The following is a 22,492-nucleotide window of genomic DNA, read 5'->3' on the forward strand; positions in this document are numbered from 1 at the left end:
AGAGAATTTAGCCCTGTCACTTCAAGTAAATTCTTGCTATTGATTCTTAATTTTATTCTTCTCTTCAGAACCCTTCTTGGACACTATAGCCTTGAAAAATTGGCATATCCCATTGCTTCGTTGAGGTTATCTAGGTGTATATTTTTATATGCTCTGAAAACAATCTGCTATTTCTGGTTGCTGGGATTTTTTTAACACTTCCTGATGTTTGAATAGATTTCTTGTTAGGCCGATGAACGAGTAACTTCAGTAAGATTCTCCTAAAGCAAAAATTTATATGAGTGGTGAGGTCCTACCACTTCGGACAAAATTGTATACGCACCGAACGGACAATAATGTTGGCAGAAATCCATCTCTGGGTTATACGTACGTCTAAGTGGTTTTTGTAAAGGAACTAATTAGAAATTGGACAAGGTGTAACTATGCTTACTTTGATTATTGGGGCCAAGGAACTCAAGTGACCGTCACTACAGGTAAAAACAAAATTATTCCTATTTCATTTATTTTTTTCTAAGGTTAAAAGGTTTACTCAGTATTTTTTTTTTAAATTCTTTAAACACTGGACTAGTTGCCGGTGTCATAGATATTAATTATTGGCGGCTAATTATACAGCAATAGCGGTCTAATTTCAAATTTCACTAAAATGGAGAAATAGAGATAGGAGAAATGTAGGATGAGGTGAATTTTGTAGGAATTCCACAGAGCTCTTATTTGGTGCAAAATTGCTGTCTGTTATCCAATTAAGTCTATTTGAATTTATATCTATCTATCTATCTATCTATCTATCTATCTATCTATCTCTGTTTGACTGTCTGTCTATCTGTCTGTCTGTCCATCTATTCACTCCAAGTGAAGAAACAAACCATTCTCCATGCATGATAATTTTCTCAATGGGAGGCAATGACTACGTTTTTACTCAGATGCAATAGTCAGGTTAATTTATGGGATTATTAGTGTCACCTAAATTATTGAGGCTAATGAATTCCAGTCATTGCAACTTAAAATGAAGGTTTTGTATTATATTTTCACATGGATGTCATGATTTAAAATTTAATTAAAGAGAAAGAGAGTAGAATTGTGAATATGAATATAAGGCAGAAAGGAGGCGTAATTAAAAACAGGGAATGTAAAACAACAAGAGCTGGGCAGATGTAACATCAAAGGCCCCAGAGATTTGGGACTGAGATAATTTTTGTCCAACTGTCATGAAATTAAAATCCCTGGGACTATGATTTTAATGTCTTTGGACCAAGTTGATATTCCAGTTGCAATTTGGCTTCACAGAAATGTAAAAAATAGATTGTTGTGAAACCGTGGAGATCTTTACGGAAAATGTATGGATTTTTAAGTGACAGGATAGGCGGAATGGGTTCCTTGAAGGATATGTGCATAGAAGTTGCTGTTCGGAACTTCTGTGAAAATTAAGATCCATCTTCATTCCATTAAATTAAGTTCCTTCCTGATAAATGTGAATGTTAGCTAGTTTTCTTCACCAGCACTCTTGAAAATGAGCCCACAGGGTTTTTGCAAAGTTGTAATGGAATTAAAATCACTGTGACTATGCTTTTGATGCTTGGGGACAAGGAACTACCGTGACAGTCTCTAATGGTAAGTTAAACTAGTTTTTTTTGTTATTGTTGTTCTTTATACCAATTGTCTTTAAGGGTTTTGTGGGATTTTTCCCTATTTTCTGTTGTTTTTAAAATGATAAGTGGAGTAAATCGGCTATCTATTTCAAAATGCCCATGAACGACCCATTGCATGGGTGCTGTTGAAAAATCATCCATTCTCTATCCTAAATTAAATGTCTTATTCACAAATTCATCCAGAACATGCCTCTAAAAGGTTTTCAGATTATTTGTTGTTTAAAATATTAAGATATTAAGGCATCAAATGACTCTACAGTAGCGTCACTGAAAATCCAGAGATTTTATACATCTCCAAATCTAAATAACAAAATCTGAAATCTTTTTGCCACTAGATAGATAGATGATAGATAGATAGATAGATAGATAGATAGATAGATAGATAGATAGATAGATAGATAGATAGATAGATAGATAGATAGATATTGCCTTAAGGTTAGGAACTCAAGGATTTTTTTTCTTTAGTAATTTGATTCGTCCTGAGGAATTTTCTGTCTTCTAAAGATATTCAAAGTATATTTTTGTTTAGCTACCGTAGTTTTAATCTAAGTCGCTTGTCATGGTCTGGAATGGGCAAAATAATTCTTAGGGTTTTGTACATGGTTTGTATTTAATTGTCTTGGCGTGACAACTTCTACAACTGGGGCAAAGGAACGATGGTCACCGTCACCTCAGGTATGATTTTTTTCATTCTTTCTACCTCTTCCATCTGCGATTAATTTGGATTTTTCCCCCCTTTTGGCTTTAATTCTCTAAATGATATTAAAATGTTATCTGTGTCACACTCTTGGACCTAAATTATCTTATTGGGAAGCCCATTCTGGGAGCAGAGAGGGTGATCTACCCATTATTGTCTTTGCGTGAGCATTCACATTTTTGCTATTCCTTAAAAAAAAGGTAATTGAGTCTGTAAACTGGGTTAAATATCATATTTATAAATCCATGCACAACATGACTTCTAATAGGATTTCAGATTATTCAGATTTTTTTAATATATATATATACCTCTAAATTTAAACATTAAGGCATCAAGCTTTCAAGTTTGTCCATTGCAACCAAAAATGTAATAAGCCACTTAAAGGATATTTTTCTTTGGAGCTTTATAAATTGAGTCCATTTTTTTGATGGTTGGCAAAGGACAATGTGATTCCTTATTAAGTTTTTGTACATGGCTTGTACTTGGTTGCATTGATGTGATGGCTTGGATTACTGGGGCAAAGGAACCATGGTCACAGTCAGCACAGGTATGATTTTTTCATTCTTTTTACCTCTTTCATCTGTTATTAATTTGGATTTTTTTCCCCCTTTTGGCTTTAATTCTCTAAAATTTTGTCTGCGGCACTCTTAGAATTTTGATCTGTAAGCCTTCATATCAGAAAGAATGTTTTGAAAACGGAGATGGTGACCTCTTAATGAATATCTTTGCCTTATTTATTTATTTATTTTTGCTATTCCTGAGAAAAAAATGATTCTCTAGCCTCAAAGATTTTATCCATCTCCAAATCTAAGTAATGAATCCCAGAATCTAATAGGGTTTAGACACTTTTTCCACCGTCTGTAAAAAAACGAGATAATTCCTCATTAAGTTTTTGTACATGGGTTAAACTTGGTTGACTTGATGTGACTACTTCGAGTACTGGGGTAAAGGAACATCGGTCGTAGTCACTTCAGGTATGTTTCCATCATTTTTTCTACCTTATGTTACTAATTTGGAGTTTTTTCCCTCTTTTTCTTCCATTTTCAAAATGACATTTTGTCTGTGACACTTCAATATTCGTAGATATAAGCAACCCTTTTGGGAAGGGCATTGTGGAAACAGTGAGGGTTTTAATTAATATCTTTGCGTGACTATTCATATTTTTGTTATTCCTAAAATATATATCTATATATCATTGTTTCTCTAGGCTCAGTTAAATTTCTTCTTTGTGAATCCTTTCAAAACATGCTTATTCTAATAGGATTTTTAAAGCAAATTGTTCTTCTGAATTTAGACATTAAGGGGTCAAAAAATTGAGTACATCCTTTGCAGACAAAATTATAATAAGTGTCACCAAACATCCAAAATTTTTACTAGATCTAGCTAAGTCTAGAAACTTTCTGCCACAATATAGATTTTTGCCACAACGTAGGGATTTTTTTCCTTTCAGTAATCTAATTAGTCCTGAACAATTGATATGTAGTTTCTTAGCATTTTAAACCATTCAAAAGTTATTTTTGTTTTGGACTTATATAAATTAAGTCGCTTTTTCATGGTCCGGGAAGGACAAAATAATTCTTCGTGAGGTTTTTGTACATGGTTTGGATTTGATTGGCCTGATGTGACTACTTCGACATCTGGGGTAAAGGAACATCCGTTGTAGTCAGCACAGGTATGTTTTTATCATTCTTTCCATGTATTTGTTATTCATTTGGATTTTTTTTTCTTTCTTTTTGTGCTTTAATTTTCTAAGGGATGTTAAAATTTTGTCTGTGGCACTGTTAAAAGTTCTGGGCATAAGCAATTCCAGAATCTCATTCAAAAGACAGGGTAATTTCTTAATTTCAGGAAATTCGAGTGTAAATTAAAATAACCCAACTGCCCACTTGAAATTTGTACTTCGGCCAGATGGACAGAAAGTTGGTTATGAAGTTGCAAAATGCGATACGACATTTTCCCTACGCGGGGGGAAAAACCTGCATTTTTTAATGTTTCTCAGTCATTTTTACGCTGACGTTTTAAATAGGTTTGAAGAGTAACTGCAGAATAAATGTTTTTTAGAGAATTGTTTGATAATTGATGACTTCAAAGTAATTACCACTAGAGTCTGTTTACTGCCAAGTAAATATGCAAAAAAATTTTAATCTTTTTGGTTCATTTTCTCTCTATTTCTTGTTATCCTTTCCTTGAGTTTGTCTGTCTTTTCTTTTCTTTCTTTCTTTATTGTTCAGTTATGTATCAGTTTCTATGTTCTCGAATATTATATATATTATATATATAATATTCAAGAACATACAATTATATATATAATATTCGAGAACATACAAACTGAGAATATATATATATGATATTCATCATTTATAGTGACAGAATTTTAATATATTTTATATTACTTTTTATATTTCTAATATAGTTCATGTATTAATATTCTGTCAGGATAATTGACGAATTAAGATTAAGGTTTGGCTTAACCAATAGTCAAACTTTTTGTATGATTAGCCGATGACAATTGTTCATTGTGACAACTGGTTTGACTATTGGGGAAAAGGAACCTCCGTCACCGTCTCCTCAGGTAAAAAATTATTCTTTTCTAAGTTATTCTTTTTGTGAGTTTTTCTTCGTGATTTTAATGCAGTTTTCTTGGATTCACTAGAATTCATTCCAGGAAGAAATCTCTATAGCCAAAAATCAAAATGACCCTTTTTCTCCTTTTCTTGGTCTACTCCTCTCTCTCTCTCTCCCTTTTCTCCTAAAATGACATTTTATCATTTATGTTGGAGGATTTTTTGAAAGAATTTAATAAGATTGTTGTGAACAAAATTGGGTTCTAAGTATTCTCCCCCCCAAAAAAAAATATAGTTTGTGTGATTTGGAAATAGAGAAAGATGTAATCCTACTGAAATTTCATTAGATTTGTTCTAAATGATGAGAGGAAACCTCACAATTGTGACATGAAATTGGATTTACTTTATATTTGACATGAACATTGGATTTACTTAATATTATTCCAGTCCAGTTCTCAGTTATTGTGTTAAGTATATATTTAACAGTTATATTAATGTGCAAGTCTCCAATGGGGACAAGGAACTTTAATCACCGTTACAACAGGTAAATCTCTTTTTTTTCTAAATCATATATATGTTTCTTATATGTAAGAGGACTTTTATTAATTTGGAAGGATTTTGCCTCTGTTGAAGAAACCCACTCTTTCATTCTCTCACTGTTTTTAATTTCTGAGATACTTAAACCAAAGGATTAAAAATGTCACATATCAGCGTTAGAAATGAAATAGTTCGTTCCTTCCTCTTTTCTTTTGCTGTTTGCCTCAATTATTTCAATTTAAAATAGAATAGAACCTTAGATATATCATTTACGAAGCATAAATCTGTCTCTGCATTGAATTGACTCCCATTCCTATATCCTTTTGTCCTCTATTCTTTTAATTCTTCCATTCTTTATTTCTATTATTGTTATTATTATTAGTTTGCTGTGGAAAATGAAAAAAAAGTGTCTTATGATTCTTTAAAGAATTAAAGAAATGTCCTTTTGTTAGAACCTGTTTTATGCAACATATTAGACGATTAAATTTTTCTGCTGTAAATTGGATAATTCTTAATGTATCGATGAATTCTCTCTTCGGTTATTTTTTTATTATTATACACTGTTATTATTTTATTTCCTGATCTTTATGGGATTTATTGAGTGGTTTGTTCATTATGAGATTGATTTCTGGAGATTAATTAAGTTTTTTTTGGAGGGGGAATCCAATTTGAATTAAGCAGGAGTAAAATTGTGAATTAATTGCCTTTAAACAGACTTAGAAGTGGAAAAGAATAAAATGCTGGTTAGATAAAATTAAAAAGTAGAAAATCCGTATGATATTTTTTTAAAAAAATAGAATGAATGTGTTTTTTTGCAGTTGGGAGGGGGGGGGGTTGAAACTAAAATAGCCTGACAGAAAACAGAATATTCTGGGATGTTCAGAGAACAGGTGGCGATAGATTCGTTTCTCGGTTTTAGTATATTTTAAGACTCAAGTTTCATCTGAAAGAGTTTGGGGCTTCTAAAATAATTCTGGATGGCTGAAAATAGCCCTTAAGTGTTTCGAAAACAACACCTGTTTTTTTTTTCCCGAGTCCTCTCCCTCCTCCCTTTTCCAAAAATAAATGTGATTTATCATGTTTTAATTTTAACAAGGGGGAAAAAAAAGTTTAAGTTTTTTCCTTAGGCATTTGGTTTTTTGCTGGCAGTTTCTGCACATTTTTCTTCTAGAAACCACGCACTAAAATGGTAAGGAAAAAGCAGAATTATTTGTATGGATTCGGCTTTAATCATCACACATTTTCTCCTTGTTTATTATGACAACCAATTTTACTTAATTAATACGCCTTAACATTGTTTGATCACTTATTATAGCCATTTATTTTAATGATGTTTTTGTTTTGTACCAGTGGAATATTTCTTCATAATTTTGCATTAAGGTTGTTATTGAACAGTGCATTGTTTTATTATTATTATTTTAATGAATTACTCATAAGGGAAATGACTAATTTGATTGGGATGATTTTTTTTTTTAGAAAAGAATGACTTTGTGGCATGAATCAGAATTTTTCTTTTTTTTTAGGGGGCAAGTGTTTCTCCCAAAGTCACTAAGAAAGTTGTTTTTCAATTTTCTCATTGGGGGAAAAAAACCCCACTTTATTTATTTATGTTTTAAATTGGGATTGTTCTGTTCTTATCCTCTCTGGCAGAGTTTCAATTTATTTTATTTATTTGGTAGAATGTAATCATGACTGTTCTTTGAAATTTCCATCTTTCTTTTTCTGAATAATTTTAAGAAAGGACTGGTCATTTTAGGAATTTTGTTTGAGGAAAGATGTTATTTTACTTGTCTTAGTTTATACAGCATAGACCGCGGGAAACTTAGTACATGGTTAATTAACATTCCTATTTAGTTAACATTGTTTATGAAATAGAAATGGTGGCTTATTAAAACCCCTCTAAGGGCAATATTTATTTAGAAGATTGGTTGATTGATTGTTGAATTGATTGATTGGTTGATAGACAGAGATTCTTTTCAGTGCAAAATTAGCAGCCTTCTTCAGCATCTTAACTCCCAAACATCTGGGATGCTCTGAGTATCCCAGGATTTTTCCATCCAATGTCTTTCCCCTTTGAATACAATTTTTGGAGTTTTAGGATAGCAAGCTAAACCATTCTAGTGTCTCTAAAGCTTAGCCAGAGGAAGCTCTACAGATGCTATCTTGGTCTTCTCAACCCCAAAAGCTTTAGCTATATCTGAGACAATCATAGCTCGGGCTGGGGAGAATCTCTCGGAGTGTCCCCGAAACATGTTTTCTACTTTTGAAAAGATGTTTGGCTTCCTACTCAACTATGCCTTCGAATGTAACTAGAAAAAGCCCTGGATTTCAGCAAGTTAGCCTGCTGGAGAGCTTCATATTTTTCAGCTCCAGGGTAGCTCTAGCAACCCCTCAGCTAGAAAACAACTGGAGAACCTTAAGCTGTAGCTTCGGAAAGGTAGAAGCAGTTCTCTTTTTTTGGCTTTAGCCTCTTAGAACCCATATCTTAGCTTCCCTGATGGTCAGCTAGAGATCAGCTAAAACTAGGAGCACTTTCTCCAAAGCCAGCTTTCTCTGTAGCTTACCCGATGGTCAGCTAGATCCCTTCAGCTAAAGCTAGGAGCACTTTCTCCAAAGCCAGCTTTCTCCATAGCTTCCCTGAAGGCTAGCTAGAGCTGAGATGGAAGGGATCTCCAAAGCTAGGTGCTCGCCTAGATAAAAGCTAAAGCTAGGAGTGCTTTCTCCAAAACCAGCTTTCTCCGTGGCTTCCCTGAAGGCCAGCTAGAGCTGAGATCAAAGGGATCTCCATAGCTAGGTGCTCGCCTTGATAAAAAGAAAGTTTCAGCTAAAGCTAGAAGCACTTTCTCCAAAGCCAGCTTTTTCTGTAGCTTCCCCGATGGACAGCTAGAGTTGAGATCAAAGGGATCTCCAAAGATCCCTTCAGCTAAAGCTAGGAGAGCTTTCTCCAAAGCCAGCTTTCTCTGTAGCTACCCTGATGGAGATCAAAGGGATCTCCAAAGATCCCTTCAGCTAAAGCTAGAAGCGCTTTCTCCAAAGCCAACTTTTTCCTTAGCTTCCCTGATGGTCAGCTAGAGCTGAGATGACAGGACTCTCCAAAGCTAGGTGGATCTCCAAAGATCCCTTCAGCTAAAGCTAGGAGTGCTTTCTCCAAAGCCAGCTTTCTCCGTAGCTTCCCTGAAGGCCAGCTAGAGCTGAGATCGAAGGGATCACCAAAGCCAGGTGCTCACCTAGATAAAAGCTAAAGCTAGCAGCACTTTTCTCCAAATCCAGCTGTGTAGGTTTTGGCGAAATCAGTGCTGACTATCATCAAATGCCCCACATTGGTAGCTGAGGATCCTCAAAGCTCCTAGCATTTGCCCAGCTTATTAAATATTGAGCAAGCATGCTAGTTTTCCTAGCCATAATATTTTTACAGCAATAGCTAGGGATCACCAGCCATCATAAGGTGCCTTTCTGCGCCCCACTTAACCTCCACTGAGCGACAGCTTGATAAAAACTAGGTACCAGCAACCCTCTCACTTCCCCGAATCCCACAGTACGGCTAGGCGCTCATTCGTATTGTAGGTGCAAAAGGCAGGGAAGTATGTACAGCCAAGCTTAGTGCTTAGCTATAAACCAGGTGAATGCTTTCCCTCCTTCGCTCTGGGATGGAATTCCCAGAAACCGGACCCTGAGCTAGGAGCATACAGTTCCTAAGCTTTCCAAAAAACCCTACAGAGATGGCCTCTCCTTCAAGCTAAGAGATCAGCCAAGCTGCTTCTTTCCTCTACTGAGAATTGGTTTGAGCAATCACGGGGTGATTTCTCTGTCGTTTCTCCGAAAGCTTGCGTTGGGTTTGAGAGCATGCCCCTGACATTTACCGCTGGGGGTTAGCTGGGATTAGGGGTGCTAGGAAAGCCGTAAATCTTTTGTACTGATCCCAGTGCTAGCTAGGAGGAATAGCACATGCTGAGTTAACAGCTAAGGCGATTCCATAGCTGGGAGAAGCCTTGAGAGCAGAGAGAAGCTTGGGAGGGAAAGACTAGCTTTCCGTGAAACCCGCCACTCAAAGGGGAGATCTGTCAGTCAATCTTTCAGAGGTAGCAAGGGTGGTAGTGATAGCTAGCCCCCCAAACCTGGAAGGGTTCCCCATTTCGTGGTGGGTTTAATCGTCAGTGGTTAAGACGTTGAGCTTGTCGATCAGAAGGTAGGCAGTTCAGCGGTTCGAATCCCTAGTGCCAAGTAACGGAGTGAGCTCCCGTTACTTGTCCCAGCTTCTGCCAACCTAGCAGTTTGAAAGCATGCAAAGATGCAAGTAGAAAAATAGGGACCACCTTTGGTGGGAAGGTAACAGCGTTCCGTGTGCCTTTGGCGTTTAGTCATGCCGGCCATATGACCACAGAAACGTCTCTGGACAGTGCTGGCTCTTTGGCTTTGAAACGGAGATGAGCACTGCCCCCTAGAGTCGGGAATGACTAGCACATATGTGCGAGGGAAACCTTTACCTTAATCGGGATGGGGAACGCTCGAGCTACTGTGTAGACATTCTAAAGCTCGCCCGTCAGCTTGGAAAGCTGCAAGCTTTCTAAAGCTGCTGTTTTGGGAGAAATTGAACTGAGATTGCCTAGCCAGCTTACCGCTTTGCCCCCAAAATGTTTCTTGCTCAGCCTGGCATGATGGGGGAAAGTTCCTAGCAATCTCAGCAGCTCATTAGAAGCCCAGCTCTGGTTGAGCTCTGGTTGAGCTGATGTATGGGCATTTTTGGATTCACTGTTAGGGTAGCTGTCATGTTGGCATTTGGGATGGTCAGGTTCTTGGGCAGGAGCTTTTGCTGAGATGTTGAAGCCTTTCAAATGTGGCGTTGTTTCGGGTGATTAAAAAGTTAAAGCTAGCATGGAGGAGCCCAACCAACGTATTCCTCTCCGAAGCCAGAGCTCAGCTGTTTAATCTTGGGGCTCAGCTGGTTTACCGAGCGATTTAGGGCTCTGCAAATTCTAGGAATTACTCCAAGCGAGTCCCTTAGCTAAAAGGTGGATGATTGTTCTCAAATTTCTAGAGAAGGAGGAGGAAGCAGAGGCCGAGTTCACAAAATTTAGCGGTCAAGTAACACCCTTAGAAGCCCAAGATCAGTTTGACTTGTTTATTGTTAACTTGGGTTATAGTTTGTTTGATTTTTACAATCTTGTACAGATTCAGTCTGGTTGTTTTATGATTCGGTGTGTTGTGCAAACTCGCAGCCTGCTCGTTTTGCCATAGTGGCCAGAGGATCAGTTGAGGGACACCAAGCCAACTTGTGGCATGGAGAAGGTTGAGAAAGATGGACCCCCGTGGCCAGGCTTAGTAGGAAAGTCCTTGCTTTCCCAAAGTTGGAAAGCTTTCAGAAAAAGCTCTAAGAGCTTTTCTTCCTAACTCTAAAACTTGTGGCTGTTCTAGGAGATAACTCTATAGCTTTGAAAATCAGGTTAATTCCACAATCTGCTCGTTTTGCGATAGTGGCCAGAGGGTCAGTTGAGGGACACCATGCCAACCTGTGGCATAGAGAAAGTTGAGAGTGGACCACATGGCCAGGCTTAGTAGGAGAGTGCTTGCTTTCCAGAAGTTGGAAAGTTTTCAGAAAAAAGCTCTGAGGAGCTTTTCTCCCTACTCTAAAACTCGTGGCTGTTCTAGGAGATAACTCTATAGCTTTTGGGGGGGAGGGAAAGAGAGCTAATTGCTCCTAAATCTCCCTGAAGCCATAGAGTTTGCAAGCTTCCAGTGAGACCCCAGCATTGGGGGGAAAGCACTGAGCATTTTTGTCTGCCTCTCCTTCCTTTATTGAGGTGTAGTATCCCACTTGGACATGTGCAACCCTTCGCGTTAACCTTGAGGTTGCACCTCATGTTTTCTCACACTGCTCCAAGGTTGGAGAAATGGTTTGTGAGGGCCGGGTAAAATACAGCCAGCTTCCCAGCTTTCTAAAAATCAAGAGCCCCGATAGGAGAATGAGAAAGTTACCCGCTGTATCTTGTATTCGGCAGGAGAGTAGAGTTTGTATGAATTATGGAGAGGGACGTTGGGGGAATAGCTACCTTTACTCAGCTAGATAAATGATTTGACTTGGTTGATTACACATGAGCTTTAGAAGAAGTCAGGAGGCCAAGAAAAAATGGTTAGGAAAGGAGGAAAGAAGGAAAAAGGATTTACTAGTAGAATAAAATGAAATATGTTAATATTGCCAATGATCTATGGTTAATAGGATGTGAGGGAAATAAATTAATGCCTTTCACTGTGGATCATTAAGTGAAATGTACACTAAACCTGAGGATATATGTTATCTATAGTAAAACGGAATAATAGATGGAATTGAAATGTTAAAGGTGATTAATTTGGAGGGGCAAGAAACAATACTGCTTACCTACTAAAAAGACATTAAAAGTAAGATGGAGAATATGGGAAGAAAATAATATGGCTGAAATGAGGAATGGAAAGATGATGTAAAATGAACTATGAATACGAGAAGAGGTTAAGGGGGAAAACCCGGGCAATACTTTGCTTATAAAAGAAGTTAAAAATACGTATCAAAAAATTTAAAAAAATGTGTTTCCCCCCCAAAAAAGAGAATTCAAGAGAAAGCAGCTAAGTTCTCCCCGCCTGGCCTCCTGGAACAGTGTTACTCGACCTCATAGCAATAGCAGTAGACTTATATACCGCTTCATAGGGCTTTCAGCCCTCTCTAAGCGGTTTACAGAGAGTCAGCATATTGCCCCCAACAATCTGGGTCCTCATTTTACCCACCTCGGAAGGATGGAAGGCTGAGTCAACCCTGAGCCGGTGAGATTTGAACCGCTGAACTGCTGATCTAGCAGTAGCCTGCAGTGCACTTTCCCCATGCAGCTAAGGAATTCTAAAAGTTGAAGTCCAACTATCTTAAGGCAGACAAGCTTGACACTGTTCTAGAAAGTCACTACTCATTAGCTCAAGCTTTGGATGGGCAAGGTACAATGATTTTTCTAGGGTCTAGCATTCAGTTGTAAATTGTATGGTTTTCTTCTACACTACGATGCCAGAGAGCAGTTGGGGACTTTCCTTCTGAAATGCGAGACGGTTAGGAAGTGTGAAAAGTTCTAGCAGTAAGTCAGCTGCAGAAAAGGCAAAATGACAGAGTTGGAAGGGACCTTGGAGGTCTTCTAATCCAACCCCAATAAGCCGAGCTACCAATAAATCAGAGAACCAGTAACCAGGGTTTAATAACTGTTATTTTAAAGTACAGTCAGATTCAGGCCGAGACAAATTTTCCCCTCCTGATTTTGACGCACAAAGTATTCTTTTAAAAAAAAAAAAAACAGAACTAGATCAGTTTGGATTGAGATGGAGGATGAAAGGATCACCTTTGGAGAGGGAGTAGAATCATTTTTCATTCTGGTCACTGTGAAAGTTTGAGCCCTGCTTGTTCTCCATGTTTAAAGGAGAAGCAGGAACTGAGTCTCATGGACTGTGCTTTGAGGGAGACCCAAGAAGAGGCTTGGAAAAAGTAACAGCTTTTATTTGTACAAAGATGATCTGGGTAGACCATTCCACAAGATGCAGACAAAGAGCATGCAGTTAAAGGTCACACCTTGGGGAAGATATGGCATCTTTTTATACCTTTGGAGGCATCTGCTTAGTACCCAATTCTGTCCCCCTGGCCCATGCCTTCCTTGTAGCCCTGCTTTGGCTGTGCAGCAAGGAACAGTGGAGGCTGAGTGCTTAGCAATACAGGTATTTGCCCAATGTAACCCTGCCAGGCCACGACATATCCCTGCACCAGGCAAAATTATCCACAAAATCAAGATAACAGGAGTTAGATCACTGGTAGAAGCAAATGGCGGAGGTGATTGTCATTCTTGCAGGAGCAAAGCAACTCTTACAGAAGTGAAATAGGAAGTTGTTATTATGTCCCAGTAATTCTACCCATTCTACTATTGTTATGCCCCTTCTGTAGAAGACATCTGGTAAATATCTGAATCAGTTCAGTGTAGCAGGGAAGTTGCTGGTCTAGAAACTGGAACGTTATGAGTTTTAGGCCATTCTTGGGCATGAAAGCTGGCTGGGTGGACTTTGCATTAATCACTCACACGGTTGTTGGCATGGGGGAAATAGGTGGTGGGAGAATGAGGCATGTTCACTACTCTGGTGTGCGATGTACGTGTTTCTAAGCAAGAAATCAGGAGAGTTGAGGGAATTAGAGCCTAAACCGTAGCTTTTAAGAATCAAAAGAGAGAGCTCCCCTCAGACAGGGGGATCTGAAACTTTTTCTGAAGCTCTCTGGGAAGAACCTTGAGAGAGAGGGGAGGACAAAGGGGAAAGGGAGGCAGAATGTGGAAGGCAATGGTCAACTAAGAGACATCTCAGCCCACAGAAAAATGGGTGGGAAGTCTCTCAGAAGAGACCCTCCCTCCTTCCCTAGAAACTAAAGGAAGGAGGGGGACTTAGACAATTCTGTTACAGTAAATGGAGTATTAGAACTCATGATACTGGTTTTTCATCTGGGCTACTTCAAATAGTTGACACCCAAAAGGGAGGTATGTGTGCGTGTGTGTGTGTGTGTGTGTGTGTGTGTGTGTGTGTGTGTGTGTGTGTGTTAGCATTGACAACAAGGTCTCAGAGAAAAGTTTGAGATCTGCTTCTATCTTTTGGAGAAGAAATGCTTTGATTACTTTCAAATCTCAGCGTGGGGCCTGAAGGAGATTAAAATTTTGCTTCTCGGTTTCTTCCCTAGACTTGGAAATACCTTGTCAGTTTGTCTGTGACCTCTGAGTAAATGCTACTTTACAAAATGTTCTTAAGGATTCCGTCTTTCCGTCACCATGGGGGAATACACAGAGGGAGGGTTTTTTTTGACCATTGTTGCTTTCATGAATCTGAAAATTTATCTCCTTAGAAGGAGATTCCAGTCCTGTTTAGAATCCATCCAGTTTGCGGCAATAAGAATACAAAATATTTCCTCCGTGAAAGAGATGGGCAGTTTCTAAATATGAGTTTCTAAGTATATAAATTTTCCCAAGGTTGCTCTCTATAGGGATTCCTATAACAATCCTGGGGAAGTGGTCCCATTGATTGAAATCTCCTATGACATTGCCTGGCAAACCACGAATCTCAGGCTATGGGCAGCTAACCGGTAAAATGTTCGCACCTCTGTTCATACTTCCTAACCCTCCTATCTCAGCTCACACAGAGGATGGTCAGTTGAAGGAGAGATCCATATGAACGGTTAGAACCGGTTAGGGATCCAGTGAGGCAAAACTTCAGCCTGGAAGCTTGCCTCTAACTTGAGTCTATCCGTGAAACCATGACATGCACTCCGCAGAACCTGGTTGAATCGAGGAACGCTTACACGGAGAGTTGTTCGCTTTCTCTTCCTTTCCCAGCAAGAGCAAGGCATGCTTCCTTTCGTGCGCTCGATCCCAGCCGAGCGTGTAACCGCTTCAACACCCGCCATCCTTTTTTTCTTCTCCCTCAGAACCCCCAAAGGCCCCTTCTCTTTTCCCACTCATCCCATCCGGGGACAACTCAGGCTCTCACCAGATCGTCGTCGGATGCCTCGCCAAGAATTACCTGCCAGACTCCATCACTTTCTCCTGGAATGCTACAAACATCAAGAATATCGACAACGTGAAATTTCCATCGATCTTGTCGGGTGGGACGTACACCACAGCGTCTCAGGCTAAAGTTAACCGGACTGACTGGGATAACTATAAAACGTTCTATTGCCACGCCGATCACCCCAAGGGCAAGCCATCAATCCCAGTTATTCGACAATGTAAGTGAAATTCCTTTACTCTGTCAGCCATGCCACCCACGAACACGTAGGGCACTTTCATGAGGCAGCCAATCAGAGGACGTTAGAAGCTAGACGCAACACAGGCATGTAGAAAAGTTAGCCTGCCTCCTAAATCACTAGACCTACCGTATTTTTCGGAGTATAAGATGCACTTTTTACCCCCCCCCAAAAAAGAGGGTGAAAATCTCTGTGTGTCTTATACACTGAATGTAGCATTTTTTGGCCTACCGAAACCCCACCCCCTTTTCAAAAATGGGTGTGCAGAGGGTTTGGGAGGCTTGCAAAGTGCTCCTGGGGGGCTGAGGAGGGCAAAAACAAGCAAAAAACAGGCAGTTTTTGCTTGTTTTCCCGGCCCATCCCCCAGGAGCACTCTACGAGTCTCCCAAAGCTGTGCATGCCCTTTTTTTTGCAAAAAAAAACAAGGCATGCCAAGGGTTTGGGAGGCCTGCAGAGTGCAAAAACTAATTTTTTTATTTACCTCTTCAAAATCATGGTGTGTCTTATACTCCGGTGCGTCTTATAGTCCGGAAAATATGGTAATTTCCTTTGCTTAACCCAATGGATAATTAACATAGTCTCATTCAAACCTGACATTTTCTACCTGGGTGATTAATTCTTTTGAACGATAGGCACACTGCGATACTTTCATTTCCCTTGAAAGCCCACATTCTGACTATAGAGGAGGTTGAACGTGGCTTCTTCTTGGCCATGGGAAATGAGTTCTCTGAATATGGGACTGGGGTCTGGGGCTAAACCCCACTCATCCTCATTTCCCTAGATCCCTATTTCCAAGATATTTCAGTAGATACAGATGTGTTTCTCAATTATCAAAGGCCAGCAGATCACTCAGTTTAACTAGTTGGTGTCCCTGATAGAACTGAACATGTAAGTGACATTACTGCCACTTCTGAATCATCATTTACATTATGCTTTGAAGGTATTGAAATTCCTTGACCCAATTGTCATTTTTTTTCTTGCAATGCTCCAGATGGGGGATCATCAGCAAAGGAACCTATGATGCTCGTCCGGGCACCAATTATTAGGGCCTTTTCCAGTAGCTACCTAAATTCCACTGTCACCTGTGAAGTTAGTGACCTCTGCTCCCCAAACATTGAGCTCCGTTGGCTTAAGGAGGAACGAGAAATCACCACCGGCTTCACCACCGCCGAAGCCGTCCCAAATAGCCATGGGGGATACACCGTGTGGAGCAAACTTGTCATCACCAAGGAAGACTGGCTTTCTGAAAAGAAGTTCGCCTGTGACGTGAAAAGCAAGGCCTACAACCATTCGGAGACCTTCAACATCTTATCTTTCTGCGGAGGTAAGTGGAATCTTCTTCAAGAATCAGAGCAAGGTGGCCAGTTATGGGATACCTCTTTCCTCAAATGCTCCTTTAGATGAAACACTCAGCTGTTTAGTTTGGGGGGGGTCTGCTGCGAAACTTTGTATATACACATCCACCCCACATTCTATACCTATTTTTGGTTCACCGGGGACCAATGCCTCTGAGAGCATCCATTAATTCAGTAATATTAATTATTATTGATACTATTAATATTATTAATAATAATATTAATTATTATTGATTAATATTGATACTGTGTTTCCCCAAAAATAAGACAGGGTCTTATTTTCTTTTCACCCCCTGAAATAAGCGCTTGGCCTTATTTTGGGGGGGTCTTATTATTTTTGAGGTGCAGGAGGCCCCTCGGCCCTTGGGCTACTGATCAGCTGATCCAAAGAGGGCCAGAGGTTCTGTCTCTGTTTTTGGCACACTCTTGCCAGCCCTAATGTCTCTGGGCTCTTTTTGCGGCTGCCACTGAGAGAAGGGATGTGGTAGGTAGGATTTGCGTGAGCGGCCTCCTCAAGGCTGTTCCATGTGTATGGCAGGTGCACATGGGGCATTTCCCCCCCTTTCCCCTCCAGGAAATGGTTTGGACCGGCTGCACATGCATTTAAATATTTTATGGGGTGGCTTATTTTGGCACATGCGCTGAAAAGCCCGATTGGGCTTTTATTATCCGGGGAGGTCTTATTTTTGAGGAAACATATATTCACCTGTAAAGGAGAATATTTGTAGCTCAGGGTTGAAATGAAGACGTCCTTGGCGATCTCTGAGCTAGCTTGCTTTCTTGCAGACGTTTCCTGAGCCAAACTAGGTAACGTCATCAATGCTAGAAGAGAGTGGGGTTTGCACTGCTGATGTTAGTTCCTTCTGTAAACAAACAAGCTCACAGATCCCCGAGAAACCAACACACTCACCTCTGTTTTGACGTCAATGCAGAGCATTCTCTTTTCTCTGAAGTGCCCTAGTTAGAATATGAACAAAGAAAACACATGATCCTCATTAATAAATGGCTAGGAAGAACAGAATATCCGTCAAGGTTCCAAGTAGCATCCAAAAGTAAATCAGAGTCCAAGGCAAAGTATTGCTCAAAGTTCCAATTTATTAAGAGAGCCATATTGGCACAACTGGGAAAACCCGAATCTGAAAGCTTCCCCTTTCCCCCCACCCAGTTGAAAGTTTAAGATCTTGCCCCCACACCTACAAGTCCATCACATGGTCCAACCTCCCACTGCCAATGCTGGCAGCTTTCACCCATCCAGGTCCGGTCAGACGCAGAAGTGCAGAGACAAAGGATGACCTTGGCTTTCTAGAAAGAATGTTGTTATAGCTACATATCATCTACAATGCATTTTCCCACAATAGAAAATGCATAGTAGAATAATGGAAAATGTGGCAGGCCAACAATCCCAAAGAAAGATGGCCGCAGGCCTGACAATATCGTATGTAGCTACCTAATGTTAATGTTCCGATTTCAAAGTTCATCATTGAGATTTAGATGTTTTTAAAAAACGTTTATGGTTCCATACAATTCTACCCTGACAGATTCTGAAAACCCCGTCAAAGCTCTCAGAGATAAATCCAAAGAGATCATCTATATATTTCCAAAAGATACATAGGGACAGGTCCCTGATACAATTTTATTCCCCCACCTAATTGTACATAATGGACCACCCACTGCATTAAATTAATCAAGTTGTTATCTACTTATTCAACACATTTTAATAATCAGAAGACAGCAGTCACAACATACGCAGCTCCACAATATGTTTGTTATTAAATATGGTAAAGGTAGAGAAAAATTTGTACAATTTACTGGTTTATTGTACAATGGAACAATGTTCTTAATTTTGCTTTGATATTTCCCAGGAGACTTCCCCGGTCACTGTGAAGACGTTACTGTGGAAACCATCCCCCCAACTTTTGCTGACATGTTCCTGACCAACTCAGCCAACCTGACCTGCAGGATCTCCAATATCCCCCTTAGTTCGGATTATTCAAAATTGAATGTCACCTGGACACGAGCATCGGACCACAAGCAACTACACACGGCGATGACCACCTTCCTAGACCAGGGCAATGATTTTTACTATGTCGATGCGATAACCACCATGTGTGCATCAGAATGGAACGAACAGGATACCTATATCTGCAAAGTGACATTTGAAGACGTACTTGTCAAGCCAATAGAAAAACCCCTGCGGAAGGAGATTGGTAAGTTTCTAGTTGCGTTGGTCCATGCAAAGTATTGGAGGGGGGGTGTCACTCATTCCAGGAGGTTTTCAGATAAATGAGATTAACCTCATGGATATAGTACAACGAAGAATCCTTAGTACATCCTTCAGGATACCCCCAAATTGTCCTTCTCCAGTTGCCTGGATTGACATCCCCATGAATCCTATTCTTGATCTGGTTTTTGGTGACTCCTCCTTAACTCCTGTCAAGTGCATGTCATGAGAATCCAGTTTCCACATCCATGGTGGTCTACAAACATCTTTTCCCCCCCAATTCCACTCTTCTTGTATGGAGAGAAAGCACCTTCTCACCTTCCCCTAGGAAAAAGTTTGTGTACAACCTGAGACTATTCAGATTGACAGACAGCACAAATGTAATTTTTCTCAACCTGCATTGATCTTGATTGGTACCTTTCTATAGATGGGCAGAATGAGCAAAGGGATGCCTTGGCATCTAATTCTGGTCTCATTATTCCATAGCAATTTTTTTTTTGGTCCTTTCTCTGGTCTACCTTAAGTAGACCTGGCTTCTTTTGGCCAAGTGTGAACCGTCAACCTTTAAGCCAATGAACTAATCTTTGTCCTATGACAAAGAGAAATGTCTTTATACATTTAAGAGTGGTATCACCTAGAAGCAGCTACAGTTAAATAGGATCATTATCTTTCAATGATTTCATAATCCCTTGTGGATGGGACACGGTGGCTCAGTGGCTAAGATGCTGAGCTTGTCGGTCGGAAAGGTCGGCAGTTTGGTGGTTCGAATCCCAAGCGCCACGTAACGGAGTGACCTCCCGTGACTTGTCCCAGCTTCTGCCAACCTAGCAGTTCGAAAGCATGTAAAAATGCAAGTAAAAAAAAAATAGGAACCACCTTTGGTGGGAAGGTAACAGCGTTCTGTGCAGCTTCGGCATTTAGTCATGCTGGCTACATGACCAGGGAGAACGTCTTCGGACAGTGTTGGCTCTTTGGATTTTAAATGGAGATGAGCACCACCCCCTAGAGTCGGGAACATATGTTTGAGGAGAACCTTTACCTTTAATCCCTTACGGGGTGGAGTCTGAGCAACTGAATGGAGCTAGAAGAGCATTTTAACAGGCCTGATGCCCTTCCTGTCACCAATGCAGGACAATGCAATACAGTTAAACACGATGATGTGTACTAAATACATGTCTGCGAATGTATCCTCACCCTTTTTTCTTTTCCCATTGTTCAGTTGGCAAACCCAAAGCTCCTTCGTTCTACATCTATCCACCTTCAACAGAAGAGCTGAGTTTACAGGAAGACGCTACCATCATCTGCCACATCAAAGGCTTCAATCCCGGCAACCTATTTGTGCGTTGGCTCAAGAATGAAAAGGCGGTCAGCGAATCAACATACTTCACCAGCAAACCAATAGCAGAGTCCAAAGTATCATCCAAAGAGTATTTTGCCTACAGCATGTTGACCGTCAACGCGCAGGAGTGGAATGACGGAAGTTCCTTCACTTGCATGGTGGGACATGAAGAATTCCCCTACAACTCAAGTCAGAAGACTATAAACAAGCACACGGGTAAACCATCCACTGTCAACGTCTCCTTAGTCCTCTCTGAGGCTTCCAGCCCCTGCTACTCAGCCTAATTTCTTTCAAGAAACCTTTGTTGGCTCTCTCTCCCACCCACCTCTGTTTTCTTCTGCTTCGTTACTGAGACTTCAATGGAAAGTCCTCAGTGATGAAGGCAGGTCTCTTAAGGAAGGATGTGTCAGCATTAAACCCAGCATCTGGCCACCTCTTTCTGAAGGAATTAAATATTTTGCAATAAAGTATTTTTTCTCAAAACAAAGAAAAACAAAATCTGGCTCTTTGTGAGAAATTGTGACGATGCACAAGCTAGTAGTGAAAATTCTGACTTCCTCGGGCACCTTCATCTTTTCACATTTATTCTTTCGGGCAATAACTCCTATACTTCACCTCCTTCCATCAACGGTCCTTGTTCGAAGGTGTGCTACTTCTACCCTATTTGCCTGAAAATAAGACCTCCCCAGATAATAAGCCCGATCAGGCTTTTGAGTGTATGCACTAAAATAAGCCCTTCCCCCAAAATAAGCCCTCCCCCAAAATATTGCAACACTGACCACACTCGCCACCTTCTGCACCTCAAAATTAATAAGACCTCCCCAAAAATAAGGCCAAGCGCTTATTTTGAGGGGTCAAAAGAAAATAAGACCCTGTCTTATTTCCAGGAAAACACGGGTATATCAAAGTGGAGAAAAGCTATTTTAGAAAGCTGGCAGACAGCGTCCCTTTTCTGTACTGTCATCGATTATCCACTCCCCACATCAATGTCCAATTTGGGGTGATTCGTCTTTTCATATCATACCATTCTTAGAGGCACATCCTCGGACCATTCTCTTCCCTTTAATTTGTTTTACAGGCAAGGAGATGCCTCAAACATTGGGTGTTTGTCAGAAGTTATCTGGGGCAACAATTCCATCCTTTGTACAAGACAAAGAAGTTCTTAGGAAAGGATTTTATGAAACACACTAAAATAACACCCCGACAGATCTTTAAACAGAGCATAGGAACTTGATCGCCTCAATAGGAACACAAATAAATACCCCGTTTCCCTGAAAATAAGACCTCCCCGGGTGATAAGCCCAATCGGGCTTTTGAGTGCATGCGCTAAGATAAACCCTCCCCTGAAAATAAGCCCTCCCTGAAAATATTGCAACACAGCAGCAGCCATGAGGTGATCACGCTCGCCGCCTGCTGCACCTCAAAAATAATAAGACCTCCTCGAAAATAAGGCCAAGTTCTTATTTAGAGGATCAAAAGAAAATAAAACCCTGTCTTATTTTCGGAGAAACATGATAAATGTTGAATACTCTATCGTGCATCTTAGGTTTCACTCAGTTCCGAACAATCTGTAGAGTTTTTTCAGTTCTAAGTGAGGTAAAAACTGCAAACCCCAATATAACAAAGAGGATACACAGCTTGGTTACACAACATAAAACAAGGGGATGAGATTTGAGGTTTTGCTGCAAAATAATCTAGTCCATATCAACAATTCTCAGCACACAGATGTCCTTCGATAAAAAGAGAAATAATGCTTTAAGAGAAAGTTGCCATTGTTTGAATCATTGTGAACATTTATAATCATGAAAATAAGGGACGCAGGGGCTCAGGGGCTAAGACGCTGAGCTTGTCAATCAGAAAGGTCGGCAGTTTGACGGTTCGAATCCCTAGCACCGCGTAAGGGAGTGAGCTCTGGTTATTTGTCCAAGCTTCTGCCAACCCAGCAGTTCGAAAGCATGTAAAAATGCAAGTAGAAAAATAGGGACCACCTTTGGTGGGAAGGTAACATTGCATTCAATGCACCTTTGGCTTATAGTCATGCTGGCCACATGACCATGGAGACATGTTCGGACAGCGCTGGCTCTTCAGCTTTGAAACAGAGATGAGCACCGCTTCCTAGAGTCAGGGACGACTAGCATATATGTGCAAGGGGAACCTTTACCTTTACCTTAATCTAGTCCATATCAACAATTCTCAGCATACAGATGTTCTTCTATAAAAAGAGAAAATAATGTTTTAAAAGAAAGCCACCATTGTTTGATTCATCGTGAATGTTTATAATCATGAAAATAATTTAGACGATCAAATACTTAGAACTTCAGGGCAATAAAAGGTTATCCCATGCATTAAAATGAGATC

The 22,492-nt window shown here is 40.1% G+C and overlaps 1 protein-coding gene and 1 gene segment (V, D, J or C); both read left to right on the plus strand.

Moving 5' to 3' along the window:
• Positions 1–2,844: 2,844 nt before the first annotated feature.
• LOC148046865 (Ig gamma chain C region-like) overlaps positions 2,845–22,492 on the plus strand; it is a 112,018-nt gene continuing 92,370 nt past the window's right edge. The window contains 1 exon segment of the C gene segment in view: positions 2,845–2,890. Within this exon segment, the coding sequence occupies positions 2,872–2,890 (19 nt within the window).
• The window catches only part of LOC106538676 (uncharacterized), a 75,436-nt gene continuing 57,706 nt past the window's right edge, over positions 4,763–22,492 (plus strand). The window contains exon 1 of the mRNA XM_087714209.1: positions 4,763–4,915. Coding sequence (XP_087570335.1) covers positions 4,846–4,915 — 70 coding nt within the window. The 5' untranslated portion in view covers positions 4,763–4,845. The remainder of the gene's footprint in view (positions 4,916–22,492) is intronic.

Source organism: Thamnophis sirtalis, unplaced genomic scaffold (assembly GCF_051295495.1).
Source record: "Thamnophis sirtalis isolate CommonGarterSnake01/CBP01778 unplaced genomic scaffold, rThaSir2_p1.2 scaffold_4, whole genome shotgun sequence".
In the NCBI taxonomy this organism is placed as follows: Eukaryota; Metazoa; Chordata; class Lepidosauria; order Squamata; family Natricidae; genus Thamnophis; species Thamnophis sirtalis.